At 33.1% G+C, this 26,672-nt stretch overlaps 1 protein-coding gene across 4 annotated transcripts in view; it reads right to left on the reverse strand.

The window, feature by feature from the left end:
• Nucleotides 1–10,667, reverse strand: part of Zwilch (zwilch kinetochore protein) — a 54,773-nt gene extending 44,106 nt beyond the window's left edge. Inside the window, exons 1-5 of one of the 4 annotated variants that reach the window (XM_076458673.1) lie at nucleotides 10,506–10,667; nucleotides 7,993–8,123; nucleotides 7,325–7,383; nucleotides 5,206–5,301; nucleotides 4,177–4,409 (exon numbers count right to left, since the gene is read on the reverse strand). In XM_076458673.1, the coding sequence (XP_076314788.1) occupies nucleotides 4,177–4,409; nucleotides 5,206–5,301; nucleotides 7,325–7,375 (380 nt within the window). In that variant the 5' untranslated portion in view covers nucleotides 7,376–7,383; nucleotides 7,993–8,123; nucleotides 10,506–10,667. Of the gene's footprint in view, nucleotides 1–4,176; nucleotides 4,410–5,205; nucleotides 5,302–7,324; nucleotides 7,384–7,992; nucleotides 8,124–9,980; nucleotides 10,169–10,505 lie in introns of those variants that run through there. The other 3 variants (XR_013014918.1, XM_076458672.1, XM_076458671.1) reach the window with 3 other exon arrangements.
• Nucleotides 10,668–26,672: the final 16,005 nt, after the last annotated feature.

Consider the following 26,672-nt stretch of genomic DNA (forward strand, 5'->3'; position numbering starts at 1 on the left):
AACTACAATGTTACTGGATAACAAACACTAATCTCTTTTTTTGCTTTTCCATAACTGCATCATCCACTTCACAAGTAATTTCTGTTAACTCCAAAAACATTAAACCTTCTACCACTTAGGCTGGTTGGTTGGTTTGGTGTTTTATGGTGCAAAGCAACAAGACTATCTATGCAAAACATCTGGTAAAAAGTTAAAATTAAAGTACAATTATTAAAATTCATAAGAGGAAATTAAGGTAAAACAAAACAAAGTTTAATTTTTGAGTTAAAAACAAATAGCATTAAATCTAATTTTTACATCTGGTCTACAACGATAAGAAAAACTACAGAAATATAAGTCAAAAAGGACTTTTTCTAGCATAATTGTATTTGTAATTATCATAACTCACCAGAAAGACAAACAGGTAAGTTCAAAAACCACTGTCAGTCACCTGAAGTTGGCCTTTCCAGTCCTGGTTTCAAGTTATTTGACATTACAGCCATTTTCTAATTTCAAATTTAATTAGATGTACTTTGATTATTAAAAGCAAATCACATTAAAAAAGGTCTAAAGTATAAATTGAAAAACTTAAATAGCATTAGAAAGAGTGAAGGCCTTTAAAAACTTAAAAAAACATTTCCAAGGTGGACAGTGTCACAACCACCAATAACACTGTCTAACGTTATGGACGAAACTTGTTTAAAATGGTGCCGTCATTGAGTCATAATGTCAGCAAGACAGTAAAATGTGGCTTATTGTGACCCGAGTGGTACACAGACAACACATCAGTGCATCAGTCCTAGATAAAATAAAATGATGAGTTAAAAAATTGTGACCAATGCACAGTCTAGTTAGAACAACTTCCTCTTTCCAATCCTTACAGAAGTACGACGGCCAAAGTTCAATAGAGGGTTTTATTTGGAAAAGCTCATTTTCACATTGCTCACTCCAAGTTGACTGCCATCTGGAACCAATTAGTGCATCAGTCCCAGATAAAATAAAATGATGAGTTAAAAAACTGTGACCAAGTGGTAGTCCAGTTAGAACAACTTCCTCTTTTCGATTCTTATGGAAGCAAGACAACCAAAGTTCACTAGAGGGTTTTATTTTAAAAAGCTTGTTTTCACGTTGCTCACTCCAAGTGTACTGGCACCTGGCATTGGACCAAGCCTTGAATACAGGACTACAGTCCATGTATGGAACAGCCACAGCAAACAGATTTAGCTGAGATGTCAGTAAGCTCGTTCCCATGAATACCAATGTGGCCTGGTGTCTATAAAAACTGAATAGAAGTGGATGTTAAAAAGAAATGGGCCAGTCAGTTCTGAATATCGATGAGGACAGTGTGTGAACTAACTTGAAGCAATTCCAGAGCCAAGAGAGAACTAAGCGAGTCAGTATAAATAATGCAATTTGAGTTCTGTTGTACTGATTAGCTTCTATGTGATCTAGGGCAAGAGAAAAGGCATACAGTTCAGCAATGAACACAGAAGCTGTAGAGGGGATTCTACGTGCAACCACCAAACCATAAGAAACCACGGCAGAGCCCACACAGTCACCTGATTTGGAACCATCTGTATAAATAGAAATGGAAGGATGGTTTGAAAGATGTTCAGCAAATAACAGGCAGTATTTCCAATCAGGAGTGTCTGCTTTTCTCAGATGACTTAAAGATAGGTCACATTTGGAGACTGTAATACGCCATGGTGAAATGGGCTGACCAGTGGATACAGCAATGCTATCCAAGGGCAGGAACAATTAATTCAACTGCACCTGGATATGAAGGCCAAAAGGAGCAACAGCAGATCATCTGTTCTGAAAAAGCATGGCCCATCGAGGAAGGAAAACACAACCCCAGGTGGGATGCTTTTGTAAGAAACAAAGTTTCAAAGCATACAGTAAAGACAGTTGCAAACAGCAGAGGTGCAAAAAGGGTTCATGAGACTTTGTGCATAAGCTCTGAACTGGGTAAGTGAGGAAAATCCCAGTGCAGAGCTAACGTCCCTGATGTTGAAAGGGAACCAGTACCTTTAAGGCTGAGGTCCTGGCAGAGCCATAAATCAGTGATCCATAGTCTAGTTTTGATCAGATAACAGCAAGATATATCTTTACCATAGAACATCAATCTGCTCCCCAAATGGTGGAAGAGAGGACATGGAGGATGTTTAGTGCTCTTGTACATTTGACCCATAGCTGTTGGATGTGTGGCATAAATGTCAGCTTACAGTTGAAGATCAGCCCCAGGAACTTTGTCTCAGGGACCACAGGCAGCACAACTTTACTGATACAGAGTTCAGGATCAGGGTGAATACCCTGTTGGCAGCAAAAGTGCATGCAAATGGTTTTAGAGAGAGGGAAGGTAAAGCCGTTTGCTGTGATCCACTTCAGTAAATGATTGAGGGCAGTCTATAGCTGCTGCTCATATACCTTGTTTTGATGACTGACATGAGATGTGAAAGTCATCAACGTAGAGCCCATTTCAAACAGTAAAAAGGAGTTGTTCAGTGATGGCATTTATCTTTATACTGAAAAGTGTGACACTCTAAACACAGCCTTGAGAAACTTCAAGTTCCTGAAGAAAAGAACGGAATGTGTTGAACCCACATGAACTTGGAATCGCCTGTCCATTGACAAATTTTTAATAAAAAGGGCAAAAGGACACTTAGTCCATATAAATGGAGGTCTTGAAAAATGCCATACCTCCATGTTGTATCATAAGCCTTCTCAGTGTCAAAGAATATTGATATAAGATGTTGTCATTTGAGAACAGCTTCTCTGATTGTTGTTTCAAGTCGAATCAGGTGGTCCATGGTGGAGGACTGTCACTGGAACTATCGTGTAGGAAAGCTTCCACTTTTAAAAAGTGATTTCAGATTTTTAATACTAATAAAATACACAAATTGCTACTTTTATTTGAAAACCAAGATCTGTTTTATGATCATCACATTAAAATAAATATTTGTTTGACAGATTTCATCTAAAATGATGTCACTCCCATCCATATTTATGAAATTGAAAATGCTTGATTTAATCTATCAAAATGCAATTCAACTTAAACAAAATTCTAAAATTAACTCTAAGATGGAACAGCTAACTTTCAATAAAACTCTCATTCAGCTCTTCTGTTTCTGTTTTAAGACCTGTATTTTGCTCCAGAATACAAATTATTTTAACTACAAAGTTTTTACATAACCATTCAACTTTATTCTGATCTCTATGTTTTTGTTCTTTTTTCAACAACTTGCAAATCCTAAACTTATTGCAACCAAACCATGAAAATCAAAAACAAAACCTGACACAAAAGTAGGCCTAACACTAAATCTTGCACCCTTATTTTTCTCAAGGATGGATATTTAAGAACAGCCCTGAAGGACCACATGATCCACTATTTTCATATTCCATGTTAAATAACTAGAAATAGTAATTACAAAACATTAACTTTAAAGTTTTAGAAGTACTACTGCTAAAACTGACTCCTGACAAAACATGCCATACTTAGCTAATTTTTAATATAAATACCTTAATATAACAAGATTAAGTGAGAAAGTAGTATGTATTACTCGTATAAACTTTGAAAAAGTTTTAAAATTTCCTAAGCAAGAATCAAAATTTAAATAAATATTGCAATTTTTTTTCTCATTAAATGTACAACTTAAATGAAGTATAGAGAGAATAAACAAATGTTGGCAGACTAGTTTCACTGAATTTGCATCTTATCAGTGATGCTTGGGAGAGCACAACAAAAAAGTACAGTACGCCTCTTAGAGGAGGTCTCCAAACAATTTGAACAGATTTTCTCTAACCACATATACAAATAATGTATAATTAGTAAAGTTTGAAAAAGTATATATGTTAGTTTTCTTTTAAATTATGTATCTAAATGAGAAAAAGAAACAATTTATTAATTGGTCTGTCAAACAATTAATAATAGTTATTTGTGGCAGGATAGTCTCATATCAATCCTAAGGTATTGTAAGTTATTAGTGATGAATAAAGAACTTTAAAAGTAAACCCCAAAAATATTAATACTGTATGAATTTATAGCTAAATATCTTCTCTCAAAAAGTCAACATTCTGTAAAAATTTCAGATGCGAGAAAAAAATAAACTTCTTTTCAAGACAGAACTTTTATCACATTTACTCAATATTATTATCTGATAATGTGTGTGTATGTACTATAATTCTCAATTAAACAACCTGGCTTCTGATGGATCGAGAGGTTTGTATTTAAGATTCTTCTGGTTTGTATTAGGAGAGAGAGTAGGCGATTTCTTTTCATCATTATCTTCATCATGATAACTACTTTTATTCAAGTCAAAAGGGCATTCAAGTGGACATCCAGTCAGGTCTAGTTCACTTTCAAAACTATCTGAAGATAAACTTGTCAGATCCACAGACTTGTGGGCACCTGAAGAATTTTTTGTTTCATTCTGTTTAATCAAACAGGTTTCTCAAATTAATAAATTATTTTAACATTGCTAAATAAAATACACTGATACAAAGAAACTTATGTAAATCAAGGAAAGAAATATTATGTAATGTTTGTAAATGTGTAACCATACATTCAAAAAAGATACTCTTAAAGAGACACAAAATATCTTTGAATGGATAAGAATAATAAAATATAAGCATTAGCAAATTTTAATAAACAAAGTTCTAATTTGTCATAAATATATACTTAATGTAAAACACAGAAACATTAAGTACAATTCCAAAACAATCACTCACACTTTTAAACACTGAATATCTTAAAAAAATTAATAATTTTTTAAACTATTACTGCACTGTTAAGAGTAGATGGTTCAAGTATATATTGTACACAAAGCTCATATTTCTTGATAAAAAATTTTCTATAGGTTTGCTTTATTGCCCACATGGTAGGTAAATATTTATCTGTGCAACAAAATCAAAATGTAAGGACAATATTAAAACATAACAAGGAAGGTTCAAAGGTCTTTTATTAATGCTAAAGTTTCTGTATGTGCAAATATATATGTATATATACATATATATGTGTAGACTAAACATATGAAGTTATATACATATATATTTATGTGTATACTAGACATATGTGAAGTTATATATTTTTGTATTACCATAGATAATAAAACTAACCATTTTGAGTGACATTTTACACCTGTCTTTAATCCAACTACCTGTATTATTTAAATATTAATTTCTTCAAACAGTCAGCCTTAACTTCAAGGATGAGAGTAATTTCTTCACCTTTATTTTTCCCTGAAGAACAATGGAATTTCCTGTTGGCAAATTTAAAAGTGAAAGAAGTGGTGACTTGAAGTCTGATATTTCCACTTCATATTTCTAAACAAAAAGACACAAAGATGATGTGAAGAAAAGCTCATTTAAAACTTAAATATACACTAATTCATTCACAACATGTAGAAAAAGGTTTTTTTCCAAAACACTATTAGTGTTGCAGGTGAATAACTACTTCTACATTCTACACCTTCATAAGTAATGAAAGAATATATATTATTTCAGGCAAGTTTTAAAAAACTGCAGATGTTCTGGGTTTTTTAATAGATGTAAGAAGAAACATTTTGTATAAGGTAATAAATTTGTTCTTATCCTCTATCTTAGACAAGGGTTACATACCATAATAATTATTCAGTAAAAGTTTATACATGCTGTATCATGCTTCTGTATCTTTGTTCTCTTCATGTGCATGTTATATTTTAGGTTAGACTGATAAGTAAATTTGTACAATTTAATATAAACTTGGAGTTTATCTTCCTGGATTATGAATAGTACAAATTCAGTGTTGTGAGAAGAACATGGAGATATATTTTTTAATGTTTGTGTCCCTCTGTAAACAGTACATAATGGACTTGGAAGCACACTTGTCATTTCTACCAGTAAAATTAAAATTTAAACAAGCAAGTTTATAAGTAATAAACAAGACTACATTCATGTCACCTCTGATTGATCAGAGGGCAACTTTTATAAAATTCTATTAGTTAAGAATTGGTCTATCTCAATAAGTCTTATCTCTCTGGCAAGCAACTGAGGTGTCAACTTTAGTGACTAAGGTCAACTGCATGTGTATTTTTACTTTTCTTTGTGTTTTTAATGGCTTGTTATTGTAAGTCTGTGCAGAATAGAAAATAATACATTAGACCACTATTCCAGATCAAACATAGATACTTTCTTAGGATATGGTTTGTCCCCTTCTTACCATATGCTTGTTTTGATTCCATTAGCAATAGTTATTACAGTGCACCTCTCCATTTAATACGAATAATGCTTTAATAGGATCAATTGGATTCTGCCAACCAGAGCATCCCAAGTAATCAATTAAATATAATTTTTCTTCTTTAATATTAACTTTCAATATGAAAAACAATGTATCAAAAGTGTTCTTCAAAATTGTCATCATGTGCCCTTAATTTTAATACAAGGTGTACAAGTTCCTTAAATTATACTACTTGGAAACTGCACAGATCATTGATTAGATAATTTAGGATTGTGGAACATTGCATTAATAATTTCCAACCTGATTTTATATTGCAATATGCAATTGTTCAAACTCTACCCTCTTTATTGAGTAAATGTGATTCCTATATGCTCTAGCATCTCACTGCAGTTATATAATGAATTGTGAAGCCAGTTAAGAGTAAAACCACAGCACAACATGACATTTGTTTTGCATTTGTGTTTAAGCCTTTTTCATTCTTTGCAAAATATTTCCTAAATTTACTACTCATTGGAAATTACTTATAGCTTATTTATCAGAAATCAGTGTATAAGCAGTGAAGTGTGGTAATTCTATAAAGAAATACAAAATACTTATAGCTTATTTGGTAGAAATCATTGTATACATAGTGAAATGTGATTATATTCTGAAATATAAAATACTTATAGCTTCTTTAGCAGAAATCAGTGTCTACATGGTGAAGTGTGGTGATTCTATTCAGAAATAGAAAAAGCTGTACAGTTTCTTAAACATATTAAAAAAAATGGACATGTAAGCAATAACTATACATACAAACCATTGATTTACATTCTTTATGTAAGCTTATTAGTTGTTATTACAATTAGCACATTTCAAAATGTTAAAAAAATATCATATTGTTTAAAAATCTATAAAATTTATAAAGTACAATTTTTTTTAAATCATACAAAATGTTATCAAACAAAAAACAGCAATTAATTCAAACAAAAAGTATATTTTTCAGTAGTTTTCTTGGTATTTTAAAAAGTTTTAATAGTTTACATGCTGAATGTAATGTAAACTTTACTACATGTCAATAAACTTGACAATACTTAAAATGCTTAAAGCAGTATTTCACTTACAAAACTTTCAGACAACTAATGCTATACAAACCTCTAAAATGTCTTTTACTGAGAGTGAAACTTCTTTTTTAATTTCAATCATTTTTAGTACTGAAATAAAAACAAAACATATAAAGTTTACTCCAAGAAAAACTGTAATAACTCAAATTCAAAACCAAAAGCTTTCGTTTTCAAATTATAAAAATTACTTTATAGAGATCTAGAATCAAGTCTAACTTAAGTATATAATTAATAAAGTATAGTTAGTAGTTAGAATAATTACACAGAATGCACTTGTTTTATCATATTGCACTATTATGACATAAGTTAATACCTTCAGGTTTGATTTAATTTCAAAAACATATTCTGAACATTTTAACAAAAATGACTAATAAATTTCATAAAGTATTAAAGGGACAAAAAGGAGATTATTAGCCCATCTAGAATGTCCCTACCAGCTCCAACTATAATCACTTCCAACTACTCATGTTTTCTTGAATTTGTTAAATCTTCTGCCTCCACTACTCTTTGAGGCAACTCATTCCAAAAGTCAAGCACTCTGTTTGAAAAGTAACACTGTCTAATGTGCAGACAATTCCTACACTGCAAAATTTGAATTTATGAACCCTTGTACTACTGTTTTCACTTCCAAACACAAAAAGGTTGATGGATCTGTATTGTCAATACCCTTAATAATCTTAAACATCTCAATCAAATCACCTCTAACCCTTCTCCTCTCCAGACTTTAGAGATTTTAGTCTGTCCTCATAGGACAATCCCACCATTCTAGTGGATCTTCTCTGAACTTCCTCCAACAATTCAATGCCCTACTTGAGGAAGTGAGTCCAAAACTGCAAACAATACACCAAATGAATCCTTACAAGTGATCTATACAATGAAACAATACTATTCCTTATCTTGTATTCAATATTTCTATAGATGCTTCCCAAAATCCTATTAGCCCTGTTGCTAGATACAATCACTGTTTAAAGATAACTTAAGTGATTTTTCAATCATAACACCAAGATCTTTTTATTCAACCATGGTATTTAATAGATTCCCATTTAAATTGTAACAATAATTTAAGTTTTAAAAACCTACATGTATCTCCTTACATTTTGGATAGTTAAACACCATCTGTCACATACTGACCCAATGCATTATACATTCTAAATCTCCCTGTAAGTCTACAGCATTTTCAATACGGTTTGATACCTCAAACATGTCAAAATTCTGTTAGTCATCCCAAAGTCAATAACTAATATAAATCAAATCACCAGAGAACCAAGTACAGAGCTTTGAGGCACATGGATTGTAATTGTGACCCAGTCAGATCTAATTCCTTTTATTACTTCTCTCTGCTTTCTACTCTCCAGCAAATGTTCTATTCAATTTAATAACATTTCTCCCACACCCACAGATTTACTTTTGGTAACAAGTCTTTTGTGAGATGCCTCAAACATATTTTGACTATCAAGGTTAACCAAACCCATGGTATTGCCTTCATTAACTCTTGTAGTAACATCCTCAAAGGATGTTAGATTTGTTAGGGAAGACTTTCCCTTAGTGAAACCATGCTGGCTCTTTTACACTATATCAAATTGCTTTAAGTGACTCTACAATGAATCTTTAATTATACCTTCCAGAACCTTTAAAACTACTAATGTAAAATGAATAGCTAGATGACTTATGAAGTTAAAATACAGTTATTTGAACTTGTTTTCAGTAGAAGTGATAAGATTCAAATGTTTAATTTAAAAACAAATATAACACTAAGAGGAAATGCATCTAAGATTACCTTAATTTCACAAAATAACATTAACATTACAAAAAATGTTATAAAAATACACTTCACAAATAAAGTATGTACTTCAACACATAACCTGAGCATGTAATGCTCAATTATAATCTCAAACATTGTAACTTTTGCAATAAACTGGTTCAAAATGGATAGAGGACCAGAAAGAAAGATTTATAAATAACTGTGTCAATTATGAAATGACAATGCTGATAGCCAAGAATTAAGTATTAAGTTGAAAACCTCACAATCTAGAATCAAGCATGCTATTAACTACTTCTACTTTAAAAACATTAAGTTACAAAGTGACATGAATATGTAAGTGATAATTGTTCAAGACCTAGTGTTTGTAAGTTTTCAGTTGTGTTAAACTACGTTACAACACCTTTCATCATTACCTGATCACATACACAATATTTTAATTTTTGGTTGCTAAGGTCAAGTAAAAATAAGTCTGTTTAACATCCCCACCTGCTTTCTTTTTTTCACACAGTCACTTTTCATCTTTTTTAACTACTTTTTTTCAATTGAAAAATTACTTCAAGGAAGACATCTAAAACCAAAATTAAATAAACACATTTAATCCATTTTGTATTGTTTTGATTAGAAAATGAAACAAAGACTTCTGTTTAACATGTAACCTTTGCAAACAAGAAATAATTATGAAAAAAAGATGCAAGCTTTCTTTCAAAGAGGTCATTGAAAAAAAAAAAAGACCTCCTCCTTCCATTTTTTGAAAGCTCTGGATGCTAAACATTTGTTTTTTACTTGGCCTAATGCATGATGACCAGATAAAGAATAAAAAAAAGGTACTCTGATATTGAATTTTGTGCTAATTTTATTATACTTTTTTTGAAAGTATTCATCATTTGTAAGCACTTCTTTATGGTCTACACACACAGGTACTCACTGGCACATATACTCATCATAGCTATAAGCAGACAAACATGTACGCTTGCAGTTGTACATTATACAAGTAATTTATTATGAACTCTTATTCTGATTCATACATACTACTATAAGTCTACCTATTAACCTAGAAACAATTATTGAAGTGCAAGTTAAAGCTTAAAAACTTCTACAGTTACTATGACAAAATGATGGTCCAACTGCTACCCAGTCAGACAGGCCTACTCTGGTGCATAACTACTGATACTAGTAATACTGATAATAATTAAAATACGCCAGCAGTATACTGAAGATGAAACCTTTAGAGAAGTTCAATGGAAACAAATTTAATATGATGTTACTGTGCCCAATAATGATTATTATTAATGTCCAATAAAATGAATAATAATGCACTGAGAGCAAGATAACCACACATTATAATTTAAAACATATTGTTATAATATAAGGCATAATACAAACAATTCACAATTAAATTTAAACAAACAGCAGAAAATTAATCAGAGACTATAAAAAAAAAGCAACTTACAGCTTATCCTGAACACTTTTTATCCTTTCCAACTTCAAGTTAACTTAACGTTACTGATACTATTATAAATGTAATATTGATTGAAGCTTCGTTTTCAAAACATTTCAAAATGAAACTTTTCCCGCTACAACTACTGGCCTCTACATTTTGGCAGATTTTTACAAATTCTTACATCCAAACAAAATTAAGTTAATTAAAATAACATTCTTGCCCAAATAGCAATATTTCAAAACATATATAGCAGATTTACATTTATACTACTGATAGAATTTTAAGGAAAAGTAATTAATATGATTTTTAAAGCATATATTTTCCAAGATGATTGGAGCTAACTTAAAAATGAACTTTTAGTCTCGATGAGCTCCGACAAAATAGTAATGCGATATTATCCTTTTTTCGACTTGAAGAAACTATAAGATAATAAACATAACTTGTGGTTTCAGTCTTTCAGTGGTATATTTCAAGGCTTATAACGTTAAAATCTAGATTTCAATACCTGTGGTAGACACAACACGCTGAACAAAAAGAAACCAGTATACGATTTCAAATTGAATTCTTTAACTCATGATTCTACTTAGTCACATTTTTTTTCTTTTTTAAGAATAACAATAATTTTCTATATACCACATAAATTAAACACAATTAGTTTTTCTACACAAAATTTTAAAAAACGGATGAAATTTAGAAACATATGCAGATAAAAATAGCACGCAAATACATGTTGGAGGATTTGAATAATAGTCTGACATTTAGAGAACTCGACTCTTTGGGTCACAAAGTCGAATGTTTTTCATTAAACATGCTTGTCACTTTTGACTGTTTGTACCTTAAAATGTTAATGTCAATCTCCCTTTTTGTTGGTAAAATAGTAGGCTAAAAGTTAGAGGTCGGCAGTGTTGACTTCCATTTAGTCTATAATTTCTAAATTAGGTACAGCTATCACAGATATTCTCGAGTATCTTTGAGCCAAAGTAAAAAAAAGAAACAGAAGGTATGTTGTAACTATTTAAAATCTTAAACATATATGTCTCGATTAGAAACTACTTGAAAATGTTAAGACGTAAAAGCAGCATATAAATTTTACTAATTATAATTTAATTATAATGAAATGTAAATATTTATGCCCACAATCGACAAAGAATCTTAATTGTTTGTTTTGTTTTTTAATTTCGCACAAAGCTACTTGAGGGCTATCTGTGCTAGCCGTCCCTAATTTAGTAGTGTAAGACTAGAGGGAAGGTAGCTAGTCATCACCAACCACCGCCAACTCTTGGGCTACTCTTTTACCAACGAATAGTGGAATTGACCGTCACATCATAACGCCCACACGGCTGAAAGGGCGAGCATGTTTGGCGCGACGGGGATGCGAACCCGCGACCCTCAGATTACAAGCCTTAACATGCTTGGCCATGCCGGGCCAAGAATCTTAAATTATGATCAGCTGAGAACAAAAGTTTTAAAATATGCTACATACTCGTAGGCAGGAAGTGTGCTGCGGGTACAATCGAGACTCAAAATTGTACCCATATATGTACAAAACATATATAAAATCTGTAAAAACAGCCTTAAACCACAGCAGAAAATATTTTTATGGTCAAAATAACGCTTGTATGTTTTATATATATATATTTCAATTTTTCACAGTATATATATATATTCCTGATAACAAAAAGCAATTGAGAACTTTTGCTGAATTTGGTTTTAAGGATTAATTTCTTTAATCTATCCGTTCAAGAAATATATCTGCTGTTTTATGAAATGTTGATATTATATTCTACTTTATCTCGATCATAGACGACTTGCTGACGGTTGTCACATGCAGAGGAAATATTTATGCATATTGAAACTGTGCTGTGATCTGACCATCTGTAGAGAATAATGTGAATGGAGTTTTGACACTTTTTTACCAACCGCTTTTGAAGCTCTGAGAATAGTAGTTCAGATGAAAGCGTCAGAGACGCTGAGCAAGTCCAGTCCTTGTTCTAATATGCCATTTTATACATGCTGTACTTCATTTTAATATTATTTTAATATACTTTTATCCTAAACGCAGTATATTTAACCTTAATTATCATTACTTCACAGTACAATAGTTCATCATTTTCTTAACATAACACAACGTTTTGGGACAACAAGGGATTTATTAGTCCATCTTAGCTTTTCATACTTTAAACTAAATATACTTAAAAAACACAAAAACATGAAGCTAATCCTTATAATTTATTTATTTATCAGGCTTTTACTTAAACTAATTTAATTTTACAGCATCTACAACATACTATATATATGTAAAAACGACTGGTATGGATGAAGAAAGCACTGTGTAGAGGAGCGAACGTTTCGACCTTCTTCGGTCATCGTCAGGTTCACAAAGTGAGTTTTTCTCGTCATCAAAGACTAACCACGCTGTTAGAACAATTAAACTGTCTTAACTAAAGATGACCCTTAACCTGCCAAAATTTATAATTCTATCCACTAGTCCTACTATTAAATATGAAAAGAAAAAATGATGCATTACCACTACCAATTCTTTTTAAATTCTTAAACACCTCAATTAGATCCTCCTAATCATTTTTTCAGCTTCTCCTCACGTGACAACCCCTCCATCTCAGGTACCATTCTAGTTATCATTCTCTGAACCATTTTCAATAATTCAATGTCTTTCCTTAGGTACTGAGCCCAAAACTAAAAACAATACTCCAAATCTGGCCTAATCAATGGCCTATAAGAGCAAATTATAGCCTCTATGTACTGGTATTCAATATGTCTGTAATTACAACCTAAAATCCTATTTACCCTACCACTAGCAACTACACACTGTTAGAATGGCTTAAAGACTGACCGACTATTACACCAAAATTCCTGTCATTCATGACACTGTTAAGATTAATTCCATACAAATTATAGTTATAATTGAAATTATGATAACCCATGTGCATTGTCTTGCATTTATTATAATTAAAACATATTTGCCATTTTCTGCCTAACTCAACAAACGATTTAAATTTTTTGCAAATCGGCACAATACTCTCCACTGCTAGCAACATTCAAGAACTTGATATCATCCGCAAATTTAAATAATGTATTGACTATTTCTTCATCTACGTCATTGATGTAAATAAAAAAGAGCAAAGGTTCTAATACTAAGTCCTGAAATACCCCACTTGCGACATTGATCCACTTTGACTGAACTGTATTTATAACAGCCTTCTGCTTTTTTTTCATCCAACCACTTTTTGTCCAATTTCCTAACTTACCTCACACACTTATTAAGACATTTTTTTAAAAAGCCTTTTTGTGGCACCTTGTAAAATATTTTCTGAAAATTCAGGTATACCTTACCCTCATCTTTGTAAGCAGTAACCTTTTCAAAGGATTTCAAAATATTTCTGAAACATGATTTTTCTAAGTGAAACCATGTTGACTATCCAATATGACTCTAAACTTTGTTAAATGACTTTATAAAGCATCTTTCACATATTTTTCAAAACTTTTCCCACAATTAATGCAAGACTAATTGGGTCATAATTACTCAGACAATTTTTGTTACCTCCCTTTAGAATATGAGTTACATTAGCTAACTTCCAATCTTCTGGTACCTGCACACCATTCAAATACTGATAACAATAGTAAGTGAGCTCGTATATATCACCTCCATCAAAACCCTTGGGGAAATATTATCTGACCTAGTAATCTTGTCTGTTTTTAAACTTCTCAATTTTTCTTAACTAGCTCAGAATTAATAGTCATTTTGTTTTGGCCTGCAGTATTTAGTTTTCATTTTAAATATAATATTTTATTGTATATCTTTACTTCAGTGTCAATTTTTTTCTCATTCAATACATATGTAACAAAATAACTAAATCGATCCTTTTACGCTTTAAATTATCGAACAACTATTTTTGCTCAAGTTAAATGCTGTGTTGTAGGTTTAACTTTAAGATTACCCTAATGTGTATAATATTTTATTAATAAATTGGACAATAGTATTCTAATGTAGAAAGTATGTAGACGTACCTTTACGAATACCAGGAATATACTTTATTTTATAGTATTTTTATTTCAGTTCACAGATGATTAAACATGAATATAATAGCCACTTCTCTAAATATTTCATGAAATGTTTATTCATAGAAAGACTTCAATTTTAGAATGTAGTATTCAGGCATCCCGATACCCTATTCGTAAATAATGACTATTTGTAATACATAGCAAATACAGAAAATGTTTTGGAACTAACAAATCAAACAAACACGATAGCCAAAAGAAATTTTGATTATGAAATTGGATAACCAGAACAAAACTCTTTAATGAGAATACTGTACTGATATAATTCGTAAGGTGGTCGTCATTTACGATTATTAAAGTATTTGACTGCTGTAGCTGGATAGAGACGAGAATTTGAGCAAAAATAATTGAAAAATTGCGCTCTTGAGACAGAATACAAGTTTTTAACTTGATATCTTACAATATTATATTTCCTAAGCCAGTGGCCATTAAAACTATAAACATATAACAGAAACAATCTAGCTAGTAGTACTCTGTACAAATCTTGTTACTGTCTTTAACCTGAGATTCATCTTGAAATAATACCAAAATTTCCCCTTCCTCATCAAATCGGTATATTCACGTCAGGTTTGAGTAAAATTTTATCCACTTTTTGCATGTAAGTCATCCCATGTAAGTTGAACAGATATATCTAGCTCATAAACATGTTAATCTTTATTTCTTTTAAGTAAAGACTATTCATACTGTGGTGGAGAAAGCTATTAAGTTTATTTTCCCCTAACTGCTTTTGAACCTTTTTCGTATTCTGGAGTAATGTATGCTCTTTCCTTAGGAAATGTTACTCAGTACTGCATGTTTTGCAAGGATGTCGACATTTGTGTCTTTTAGTGGTAGATAAGGTGGCATCTAGAGGTTAAAGCCCTATTTATTTTGTAAGGAAAATTACTTGGCTAGTCACGTTGGTAGTGCTAGTCATCCAAGTTCTACATGTATATTGAATATGGAACTCGCACTGACATATTTCCGTTAAGAGGGTTTCAGTGGGAGAACTATTTGATGTTTTGTCATATATTTGAGTTTTTGGTTGAGAGCTTGAAAATATTATTCCATTAGATTAAGAAAAAAAAAAGCTTAAACTGAATTTTAAAAGTGGTATATTTTTGGGAATATTATGAGTAGGGAAGTATCATGATGGTACCTACGAAAATAACAATGGTGTGAAAGTGGCTGCAACTGACCAAAATGAGAACTTTGCAGTTTTCTTGGTTTTGTTGCATTACCAGTGCTTTGTGACCAACTTCTACAAGATATTCCTTACCGTTATCGGCCCTTACTAAGGCATAGCCTCACTTGAAATAAAATAAAGAATGTGAGAGAACCAATGATGTCGAGAAAACCCACTTGGAGAGAAAAATATATATGTAAAAACGGCTCGTTTTTTACATATATAATGTGAGAGAACATTCCAATCCTTAAAATGTGCTTTAATAAAAGGATTGGTTTGTCATACTCCGGTCAGGATTGTGAATTTCTACTACCCAAATGAATCTGTTCATGATAATCATATGTTTATGGTTCCTGAATGTTAAAGGATTTTTATGCATGGTGTTAGAATAAATCCTCTTGAAGGGAGTAGATGTGATTGGTAAAGGATCATTTTAAGGAGTAATTTTGATTATTTAAAGGTTTATATAAGCAGTGTGTGCATATTTCTATGTTAAGAGGATTATTGTTTATGCATTCTGTTTCTTTATTAAAGAGTTTTCAGTGCTGAACTTATTTAAGGTTATATGGTTGTATTGTTTTTGTTTTTACATATTTCTTTGTTTAAAGGTTGTGACATCTAGGTCACGTGCTTTCAGGGGCTAGAAAAGATCAATACATTTCTCAACTGAGCCTTAAGTTTAAAGTTTATTGGTTACAATATAAAATTTATTTTTTTTTTGCTTGAAGAGTAGAAGACAGAAAAGCATGATAAATGAATACAATACACATTTCTATATCCTTATAATATTAGTTTTTATTGGGAATCTATCATGTACTTGTGTAGGATTCTCATAACACATGGTCTAGAAAACCATGATTTGCTTGTGTTTAGGGTGGGTTGTTTGGAAGATATTAACAGTATTTTTCTTCAATGATAGTTTAGGTGATTTCAAACAGTTTGGAATAGGATCTAGAAGGGTAAGATCTTGAGAGTATCCACTGTATTGCAACAAATCATTTATTTTAAAGCTTATATGCAAACTTTATTTATGTTTAATAAAGACTGCATCCATTCCATTTCAGATCAACTGAGTAAAAGATTAAATAAAAAAATGCAGAAAACAAAAACTCTGGTTATAGCAAGAACTCAGTCTGAGAGCACTGCAATGTTCTGAACCCAGAGCATTCAATAACCATGGTGAGAGCAATATCAGTATCTAATATGTATGCAAAAACGGTTCGTTTGGGTTGAGAAAATATTTTACATAGAAGGTTGAAACGTTGTTCGCTCTTCTATGTAAAATATTTTCTCAACCCAAACGAGGCGTTTTTGCATACATATTTCTCTACAAGTGGGTTTTCTCAACATCACTGAATATCAGTATCTCCATCTGTCCTTTTAACTAACAGGTTGGAAAGCACTTTACTGGGCAATCCTGAGTGCCCAAATGAAACTCAAATTGTTAAATCTTGTATGCAAAAGCATGAAATAAATTTATTTCCTCAAACCATATCACAAAATAAAAACAACCCAAGCCAGAGAAGAGACATCTCTAAAGCCATGTGGTTCTGCATGGGTTTAATCAGCAGTCTTTCTATAAACTTGATAACAGATAACATGTTTGAGACTGCCTTCTCGTGCAATATCCTGATGACATCATCACAAGTGGTCAATTTCATGAGATTCACTTTTGAACTCAGCACTATGGATCCCTTGGTTTTTACCAGGGTCCAAATTCAAAGACATCCACATTCAATTCATCAAGTTATATCTTATACAAATCCTCCATGGCATGTGGCCCACATTTGGTCAACAAGATTTTTTTGGCTGGAGATCTCTCAGTAAAAATATTCTTTGTTGGAGAAATTATCTCAAGAAAGACAAGAAATGCTTTTGCTTTAATGGCAGTTTCTTGCAGAAAAAAAATCAAGCAGCACATCAGTATAATTTTAATAAACCTTGCATAACTACTCTAAATTTTGGGTACAACTTGCTGCTGGACTATGCAAAACCTATTCTCTCTATCAATTGCAAAGTTAGCCTAGTGCCCTAGTTTTTACATTTAATAAAGAGTAATATTATTTGTTTTATATTTATTGCTCATAGCATATTAAATGTGAGCCAGTTCTGATACTGTATTGGATCAGAATAATCAACCCATCTTATGTTAGGGAGTTATGTGCTATGTAAACCAGGTGTTTAAATACTTATGTTATAGATCTCAATGGTCAAAAATATATTTATCGACTTGGAAATTGGTTTCCAAAATGAATGTCTACAAAACAGAGAAGTATTTCAGGTACACAGATTATTTAACTTAAATTGGAAGGAAGTGTATATTTCTTTATTGTAAACCACAGTGTGTTGTATATTTACAAACCACTGCTATACTAAAAGAATACAACATAATATGCCCTTGTGATGCTAAACACAAGCTAAAGTATGAATAGTATATGGAAGAATCATAGGCTAATATTTTGAAAATCACAAACAGGAAACAAAAACCAAAATGTGCTTTACTTAAGCATGCAAAACCTCAAATTTTAAGTCGTACTGCATCATATGAAGTATCTTTTATGCTTTTAAACATAAAAAAAAAATTCTAAAATGGAGTGTTGTAAGACAGTGTGCAGTGAGAATAGCACGTGCATTTGGGGATGATAAAATATCTATAAGTTTTAAAAGTATATCATCTTATCAGACTGTAATGAAGAAAGTGAAATAAATTAACTTTTCTCCACCAAAATAAAATTTATTGTTCAGAAATGTAAATATTTGTTGATAGCTTTGGATTAAAGCAGAGATATCAGTGATATCTCTCAAATGCTCATTTTTATTCATGGCTTTACAATACATGAAGAACTCCTGAAGATTCAACCTTTGGATAGCAATATAAAATGAAGTAACATTTTTGCAGATCTTGTTTCTATTATTTGAATACAGTGGGTTTCAGAAGTGCTTTTGCATTGTGACTGATGGTGTAAAAATAAATAACTGGCAATAAAATGGGATTTGTCAATTTGCTTAAGATAAAAGGATCAGATACCATCACACCACACTGCATTTTACATAGGAAGTGTTACGTGAGTAGATTTTGTTGATAAGTGATATAATGAGCAGTATTGTCAACATAAAAAGCATCATAAGAGGGAGTAACAAATTCAGTAGACACAGCAAATTCATATCTTTTTTCAGGCCCCCAGTGGCTCAGAAGTATGTTTGTGGACTTACAATGCTCAAATCCAGGTGATGATAGCCATGGTGGGCAGAGCACAGATAGTCCATTGTGCTTAATTCAAAACATCTTTTTTCAGAAGAAATGAATGCAGAATCTTCTGATTTTCGACTGCATTTGAATAACAAATGGCTAAGAAGGGAAAGTGTTTTTAGCATTTCTTAGAGAACTCCTGCTCTCTTCAGAATGAGCAAATTTGGCAATACAGAGCAGTATGTTCACTATCTGCAAAATATAGACTTCCTTTGCTTTTTTGTCATCTCTAACATATATGGCTGATCAACTGAACCTCAGCTTGTAAAATAGGCAGCAAAATGTCTCCTAAATAGTTGGATAATAGCAACGTTTATCAAAACAAAACTACACATATTTAGTGTATGTGTCTTACGTATACTGATTTTATTTACTTTTTGCCTTGAATTGTTAACACATGATAGCACAGTAGAGTTTTCAACTATTGCAGAATAACTGAGAATACTGAAAAAAAAAAGAAAAGATTTTCAGACTTTCCCACATTAAAGCCAAGTCTTCAATTAAGATTACTGTTGATTGATTGGTTGGTTTGGCATTTTATGGTGCAAAGCAACTAAGCTATCTGTGCCAAAAACCCGATAAAAAAATTAAAATTAAAGTAAAATTATTAAAATTCGTAAAAATGAATCAAGGTAAAACAAAACAAAGTTTAATGTTTGAATTAAAAACTTAAATAGTGTTAAATCCAATTTTTATATCTAGTTTACAGCAGTAAGAGAGAAACTACAGTAATATAAGTTGTAAAGGACTTTCTGTAACATAATTTTAATTATCATAACTAACCAAGATGACTAATGGGTAAGTTCAAACATTGGTGTTATTCACCTGATATTGGCTATTCCAGGCCTGGTTTCAAGTTATTTGACGTCACGGCTGTTTTCTAATTTTATATCAAACTAGTTGTATTTTAATTCATAAAAGGAATCATATAAAAATGTATAATTTATGAATTAAAAACTTAAATAGCGTGGAAAAGGTCACTGGCCTTTAAAAACTAAAAAATATTTGTAAGTGGACAGTGTCATCATCTACAATAACACAGTCCAATGTTATGAATAAACCATGGAACAAAACATCGCTAAAATGGTGCTGTTGTTGAGAGTCATAACGACAGCAAGACAGTAAGATATGGATTATTGTGACCTGAGTGTCACCCAGACAATACACTGGTATATCAGTCCCAGATAAAATAAAACTATAACCAATGTGTTGTCTAGTTAGGACAACTTCCTCTTTCCGATCCTTACGAAAACAAGATGGCCAAAGCCCAACAGAGGATTTTATCTGGAAAAGCCAGTTTTCACGTTGCTCACTCCAAGTCGACTATCAATTGGCACAGAGCCAACCCTTAAATACAGGGCCATTGTCCATGTGTGGAGCATGCAGAGCCATAGACCAGTTGGATCGAATAAGGGTACAATACATTTTTAGTATGGAACATCGATCCAACCCCCAAGAGGTGGAAGAGAGAACATGGAGAATATTCAGTGCCCTTGTACACTTGACATGTAGCTGCTTGATGTGTGGAATAAAGGTAGCTTATGTGATGTCGAGAAACCCACTTGTTGAGAAATTTATATGCAAAAACGGCTCGTTTGGGTTGAAAAATATTTTACATAGAAGAGCGAACAACGTTTCAACCTTCTTCGTAAAATATTTTCTCAACCCAAACGAGCCGTTTTTGCATATAAAAGGCAGCTTATGGTCAAAGAAAAGCCTCAAGAACTTTGCCTCAGGGACCATGGGAAGCACAACTTCACCAAAACAGAGTTCAGGATCAGGGTGAATACCCTATTGATGTATGCAAACAGTTTTGGAGAAATAAAGGTTTAAACCATTTGCTGTGGTCCATTTAAGTAAATGACTAAGGTTAGTCTGTAGCTGCCGCTCAGTATACCTCATGTTTGATGATTGACACAAGATGTGGAAATTGTCAACAAAGAGACCATTTGCAACTGTATGGGTAGTTGTACACTGATGGAATTAATCTTTATAATGAAAAGTGTGATTCTCAAGGCACAGTCCTGAAGGACTCCAAATTTTGAGGGAAAGTGTCGAACCAACATGGACCTGGAATCACCAGTTTATTGAAAAATGTTTAATAAAAAAATTGGTAAATTGCCATGCAACCCACAGGAGTGGAGGCTTCGCAAGATGCTATAACTCCATGTTCTGTCATAAATCTTCTAAAGGTACAAAAATAGAGAAACAAGATGTTATTGCTTGAGAAAGACTTTCCTGCTTGATGTTTCAAGTTCAATAAGGTGGTCCATGATGGAATGCTGTCTAAAGAACGCACACTGAATGAGTGAAAGAAGGTTGCTTCATTCAAGGAACCAAACAAGAGAAGCATTAATCATCCTTTCTAAGATCTTACAGACACAGCTCATCAAAGCAATTGGATAGTAGTTCAAAGAAATCTTGAGACCCTTCCCAGGCTTAGGTAAAGGGAGTACAATAGTATGGTGCCAAGTATTGAGAAAAACATTCTCCTGCCAGATCTGGTTAAAAACAACCAGAAGAATAGCAAGAGAGGCATTAGGGAGGTGGTGCAACATCTCGTAATGAATATCATGTGGTCCAACTGATGTACTGCCAAACCAATGAAGAGCAAATTTAAGTTCCACCAGTGTAAGGGTGCAATTATAGTCATAAAGACAATCAGTCCAAAAGGAAAGAGGCAATCATTCTGCCGTGTTTTGATGGCTAAGAAGATGGGAATGAAGCAGTGGTGCTAGATGCATGAGAAAAGCTTTTGTCAAGAGTATTGGTGATGCTTTGAGCTTTACAACTTCCTAGCCATCAGAGAACAAGATTGAAAAAGGGCAGAAACATACTGGCCACTAATCTTTCGAATTTTGTCCCATATGATTTTGAAACTGGTGGTTAAAGAGATGCTAAAGGTGTATTTAATCCAAGATTCCTTCTGCCTTTGACATCTGACCTGCCAAGCAGGTTCATGGGCTTGCTGAAATGCAATGCAGTTTAAAAATGTGGGATACCCACAAAAGGTATTACAAGCCTGTTTTAAAGTTTTTCTTGTCATGTGGCAGGCAGAATTCTACCAGGGATAAGGGTATTGTGGGAAATGTGTCAATGTTTTGGGAATACATGAGCAGCTGCCTGTATACAGTCACTCACTGCAGCCACGCTGTCATCTATCAATGGCAGAATCAAATTCTAAGAGAGCAGTGAAAGAGGGTTGAGTTGGCCTGGTCCAATTTCCTTCGACGAACGTGGGTAAGATGGCATTGACCACGGCCTGTCTCTCTCAAAATGATAGGAAAATGATCGCTGCCCTGTGGATTACTGTCGACTCTCCAAGAAAAGTAAGTGAGGAGTGAAGGGGAGAAGATAGAAAGATCTAGAGCAGTAAAATACTAAGTGCATGAAAATAAGTATGAGAACCAGTATTGAAGAGAGATAGGTCGTGGTCCAAGAGCATATGCTCTATAGTATGAGTGCAGATAGCCCTTGTGTAGTATTGCACAAAATTCAAAACATTCTATAGCACGACCCCTCTCATCAATACTAGCACCACCTAAGAGGGGATAATGTACATTAAAATCCCCCAATACTACAAATGGGAGATGGTAAGTGTTTAGTGAGGGCATCAAGATCTGAATGATTACAGACATCTTCAGGAATCAGGTAGAGAGAACAAATAGTGATGGTACGATCAAAGGAAACACAGATGGATACATCATCCAAAGGTGTATCAAGTGACAAAGACAGGGTGGGCACATGGTGATTGATGAGCAATGCCATCCCACCATGCACTCGTCCATCACATGACCTGTTGTTTCTGTACAAGGAAAATTGCCGAAGGGTGACTGTATCAATAGGTTTCAGAAACGTTTCTTGTGAGGAGAGGCACATGGGTTGGTAAGAATCAATCAAATCCTTAATGTAATCTATATTTGATCAAAAATCTCAACAGTTCCATTGGATCAGAGTGGCCATTTTTATTTATGTGGAGGAGAATGTGGCAGAGAGACTCTCTGTTTGTGACCAAGTTTTTTCTTTATTGGATGAAGATCTATAAACCTCCATGGATCCTGCACTGGGTCAAGTACATAGGTCTTTGTCTGTGGACAAAGATTCCAATGACTGAAGGCATAAATGAATGATTGATTTACTTCTTGGGGCTGCAGAAGAGAATGGACCTAAGGAAACACTTTAACTTGAAGGAAGTGGAACTAAGCAGTCACTGGAAGGAGTGGTAGAGACAGAGATGGAAGTAGACATAGATGCATCAACTTTTTCAATTATGGAGGGCACAAGATTTTTAAGATGTTTTGCAAACGACTCTGTTGGAGGCACTGAAATACCTGTCTGCACTCCCACTGTGGCAGTGGAATGGAGTGCAGCAGCATATGTCCAAGATGGAGTTGGGGACAATAATTTCTGAACCTGTGGATAGGTGATATTATTAACAGTATTCAAGCATTGCACTTCTTTCTCTTCTACCCATATAGGGGTATGGGTCACTACAGTTAACACAGTGTGGTTCCAGGTTGCATTTGTAAGCATTGTGGTCTTTACCACCACAACGAGCACTTATCAAAGAACAGCGACATGATGTTTTTGAGTGATCAAAGTGCTGACACTGGAAACACCTGAGAGAGTCAGGAATGTAAGGTCATACCTTGCAGTTCAGATAACCTGCTTTGACTGTGGCAGGAGGATGTGGTGACATAAATGTTAACATCAGAACATTGGTAGGGTCCATAATTCTGTCTTTATAAGTGATGATTCGGCACACCACAGTAATGCCTTGGCTGGAGAAAACAGCGAGAATCTCAGATTCAGGGTTGTTCTTTGCATCCCTCTCAACTATAACTCCTCTGAAAGAATTCAAAGTTGCATGGGAAGTAACCTCAATGGGTATATCCCTAATGACCTTTGATTTCAAGAGGAGTTTGGTATGTTGTAGTGTAAATGTTTCCACCAAAATGTCTCCAGAGTGCAACTTCTTTAATGACTTTGGGAAGCCAGCAAGTCCCCTAATTCTTTTTAAATAAAAAATAGAGACATCTGCTGTAAGGATTTCTCAGATAAGGAATGGATATTCAGAAATTGAGGTGCAGAATCTGGCTTTGATAGTGACTGTACAACAGAGTCACTAAATTTTTTAATTTATTTTGTTAGAAATAGAGGTATCCATAATAAAGAAGCTACATTTCAGTGTCCCCTGACCCCACCCACTATGGATCCCTATGAGGGGAAGCACTACAGTGCCAAACAAGGACACTGCAGCAACACCAGGGTTTCGTGAGCACTACACCCAAACACCAGCATCAGATATAATTTCCACAACACCTGTTGAGAATATCTAACACTGGTATTTGGTTGACCCTAGCCCAAGTGGGCCAGCTGACTAATCCTAGGGGGCCACCTGTCTATAGGAATCCAAGGCCAAAGTGGTATGTTAGGGTTGGACCCTTCAACTACCAGGATCCCCTCCTTCACACTTCATGGGTCACCATGCATGGGTGGATGTTTAGATCCCAGAGGAGGTAAACTGAAAGAACAGAACTTTCTCTGGGAGATCCCCTCACCACATACAGGAATCCACACATTAAATCTTTAGCTGGAATTGTGTAGCTGCAAATTTACCTTTTTCTTTTTTAACAAAGAGTCACAACAGTTTCTTGATCTTTGTTTTTACGAAGCTCTTCTTAAAATTAGAAAATTTGTATTCATATTGTATGAAATGTTTGGAAGCACATATACCCATGAAAGGACTTTTCACAAAGCATGTGAAATCAAAGATATGAATAATGACACACACTATGCATTGACTCATGACTTCCAGCATTGAAGTTGGTTTCAAATCACTAGTTAAAGAAAAGCCTCCCCCTCATCAGTCTTCTTGTGAACAGATAAGGTTAAGACCAAAATAATATTTATTAAAATGAAAATTTATATCTTACTCTCTGGTTAAGATAATGATCAAATCCATGGTCTCATTAACAGGAAATACTGAAATCAGAATAATTGTTTTGAATTTCAACGCTACATGAGGTCTATCTGTGCTAGCTGTCCCTAATTTAGCAGTGTAAGACTACAGGGAAGGCAGCCAGTCATCACCACCCACTGCCAACTTTTTTACCAACAGATAATAAGATTGACTATTGAATTATAATGATTCCATGGCTAAAAGGGTGCACATGTTTAATGTGAGAAGGGAAATTAGAAAAGTTATTTAAATGTAAAATTAATAGGCAAGGTAAATGTTAAAGAACAATAGTATATCAAAGGTTTTAATTATATGACCTTATTACAGTGTTATGTGTGGCTTGTAAAACTTTGTTCAAATTATTCCTTTGGGCTACAGTGCTTGAAAAGCTGGTCAACTCTGCTCTAAGATATCAGGAACTGAACAGTCCAGTCTCAGCATTAAAAGTTAAACTGTCTGTTCCTGAGTACATCTTTCTATACAACAACTAAGAGAAAACATTCTAAGAAATGACCCAATTAACATTTTGCTTACTTCACATTACAATTATATGTAGTTTTTAAAGACCTTTAATTACTCCAAGAATCTATAGCACATTACTGCAAGATGTGCTCCATTTAATGAAATTACTGCTTTTTGTGGTGGTGTTCATCTGTCATGCACATGATATAAGAAGTTTCCAAGTCACATCTGAAGTTGTTATTTCTGCTGTCTTAATGAATGCTTAATGTATAGAAATATATTCATACAAAACAATGACATGAATGTGAGGACTGAGTAATTAACAGTACTTTCCAAGTGAAATATTCACATATACAAGTAAATACACAACAATTAAATGAACCTGATAAATGGAAATTTAAAACTAATTATTAAGAATGACTACAAATTAACAACATAATACACATGTCCAGGATATAAATAATATTCAACTGAAAGGAATAGATTATGCTAAAGTCAGTAAGAAGAGGTATTTCTACAAATAATTTATTAATTTGGTAAGAAAATGACAGACTGGTTTTTAAATAGGTAAAAGCTAAAGGCTTTATCCTGTTCTTGAAGAATATGTTCTATTTTGAGAAATTCTAATATGTGTACACACACAGTAAAATCTAAGTTTGCATTATATATATAACCTGGATGCAAAAAATACAAAATAAAAAGATATGGTGCATGTAATACTTTGATTACATTTAAAGAAATTAATTTTAATATATGTAGGACAATCATCAAAAGTAAATTGAATGTGTCAAAGTATTTGGTGTTATTTGCATATTAGTTTATAAAAAAAATTATTTTATTCATAATTAAAAACTTACTTTGTAAAATATCATTTGAATAAATGTAAGCAGCCCAAATACAAAAGTTAGACACTAAATACTGTATAGACTGAATCCACTAGCCTAACTTAAATAATATATGTTGATGCAAGCTCACTAATCTCCTACGAGATTGCAATAGGCAACAGGGATCCATAAACAGGTAGTTAAATATGGGACACTCGGTACACCTTCTGCCTGGTCTTAATCAATTCTTCAAAACAATACTTTTGAGGATCCTCAGGTGCTTAAGATCCTACCATTGTTTAACAATGATTACGAATTACTGAGTCATTTAACAATTTAAGTGAAATTCAATACTGATCCTCATTATATTTCACACACTCAATCTTGTAGCTGTCTGACTGATAATATGGATATAATTGAAAATGAAACGTAGATA

This window comes from Tachypleus tridentatus, chromosome 9 (assembly GCF_004210375.1).
Source record: "Tachypleus tridentatus isolate NWPU-2018 chromosome 9, ASM421037v1, whole genome shotgun sequence".
In the NCBI taxonomy this organism is placed as follows: Eukaryota; Metazoa; Arthropoda; class Merostomata; order Xiphosura; family Limulidae; genus Tachypleus; species Tachypleus tridentatus.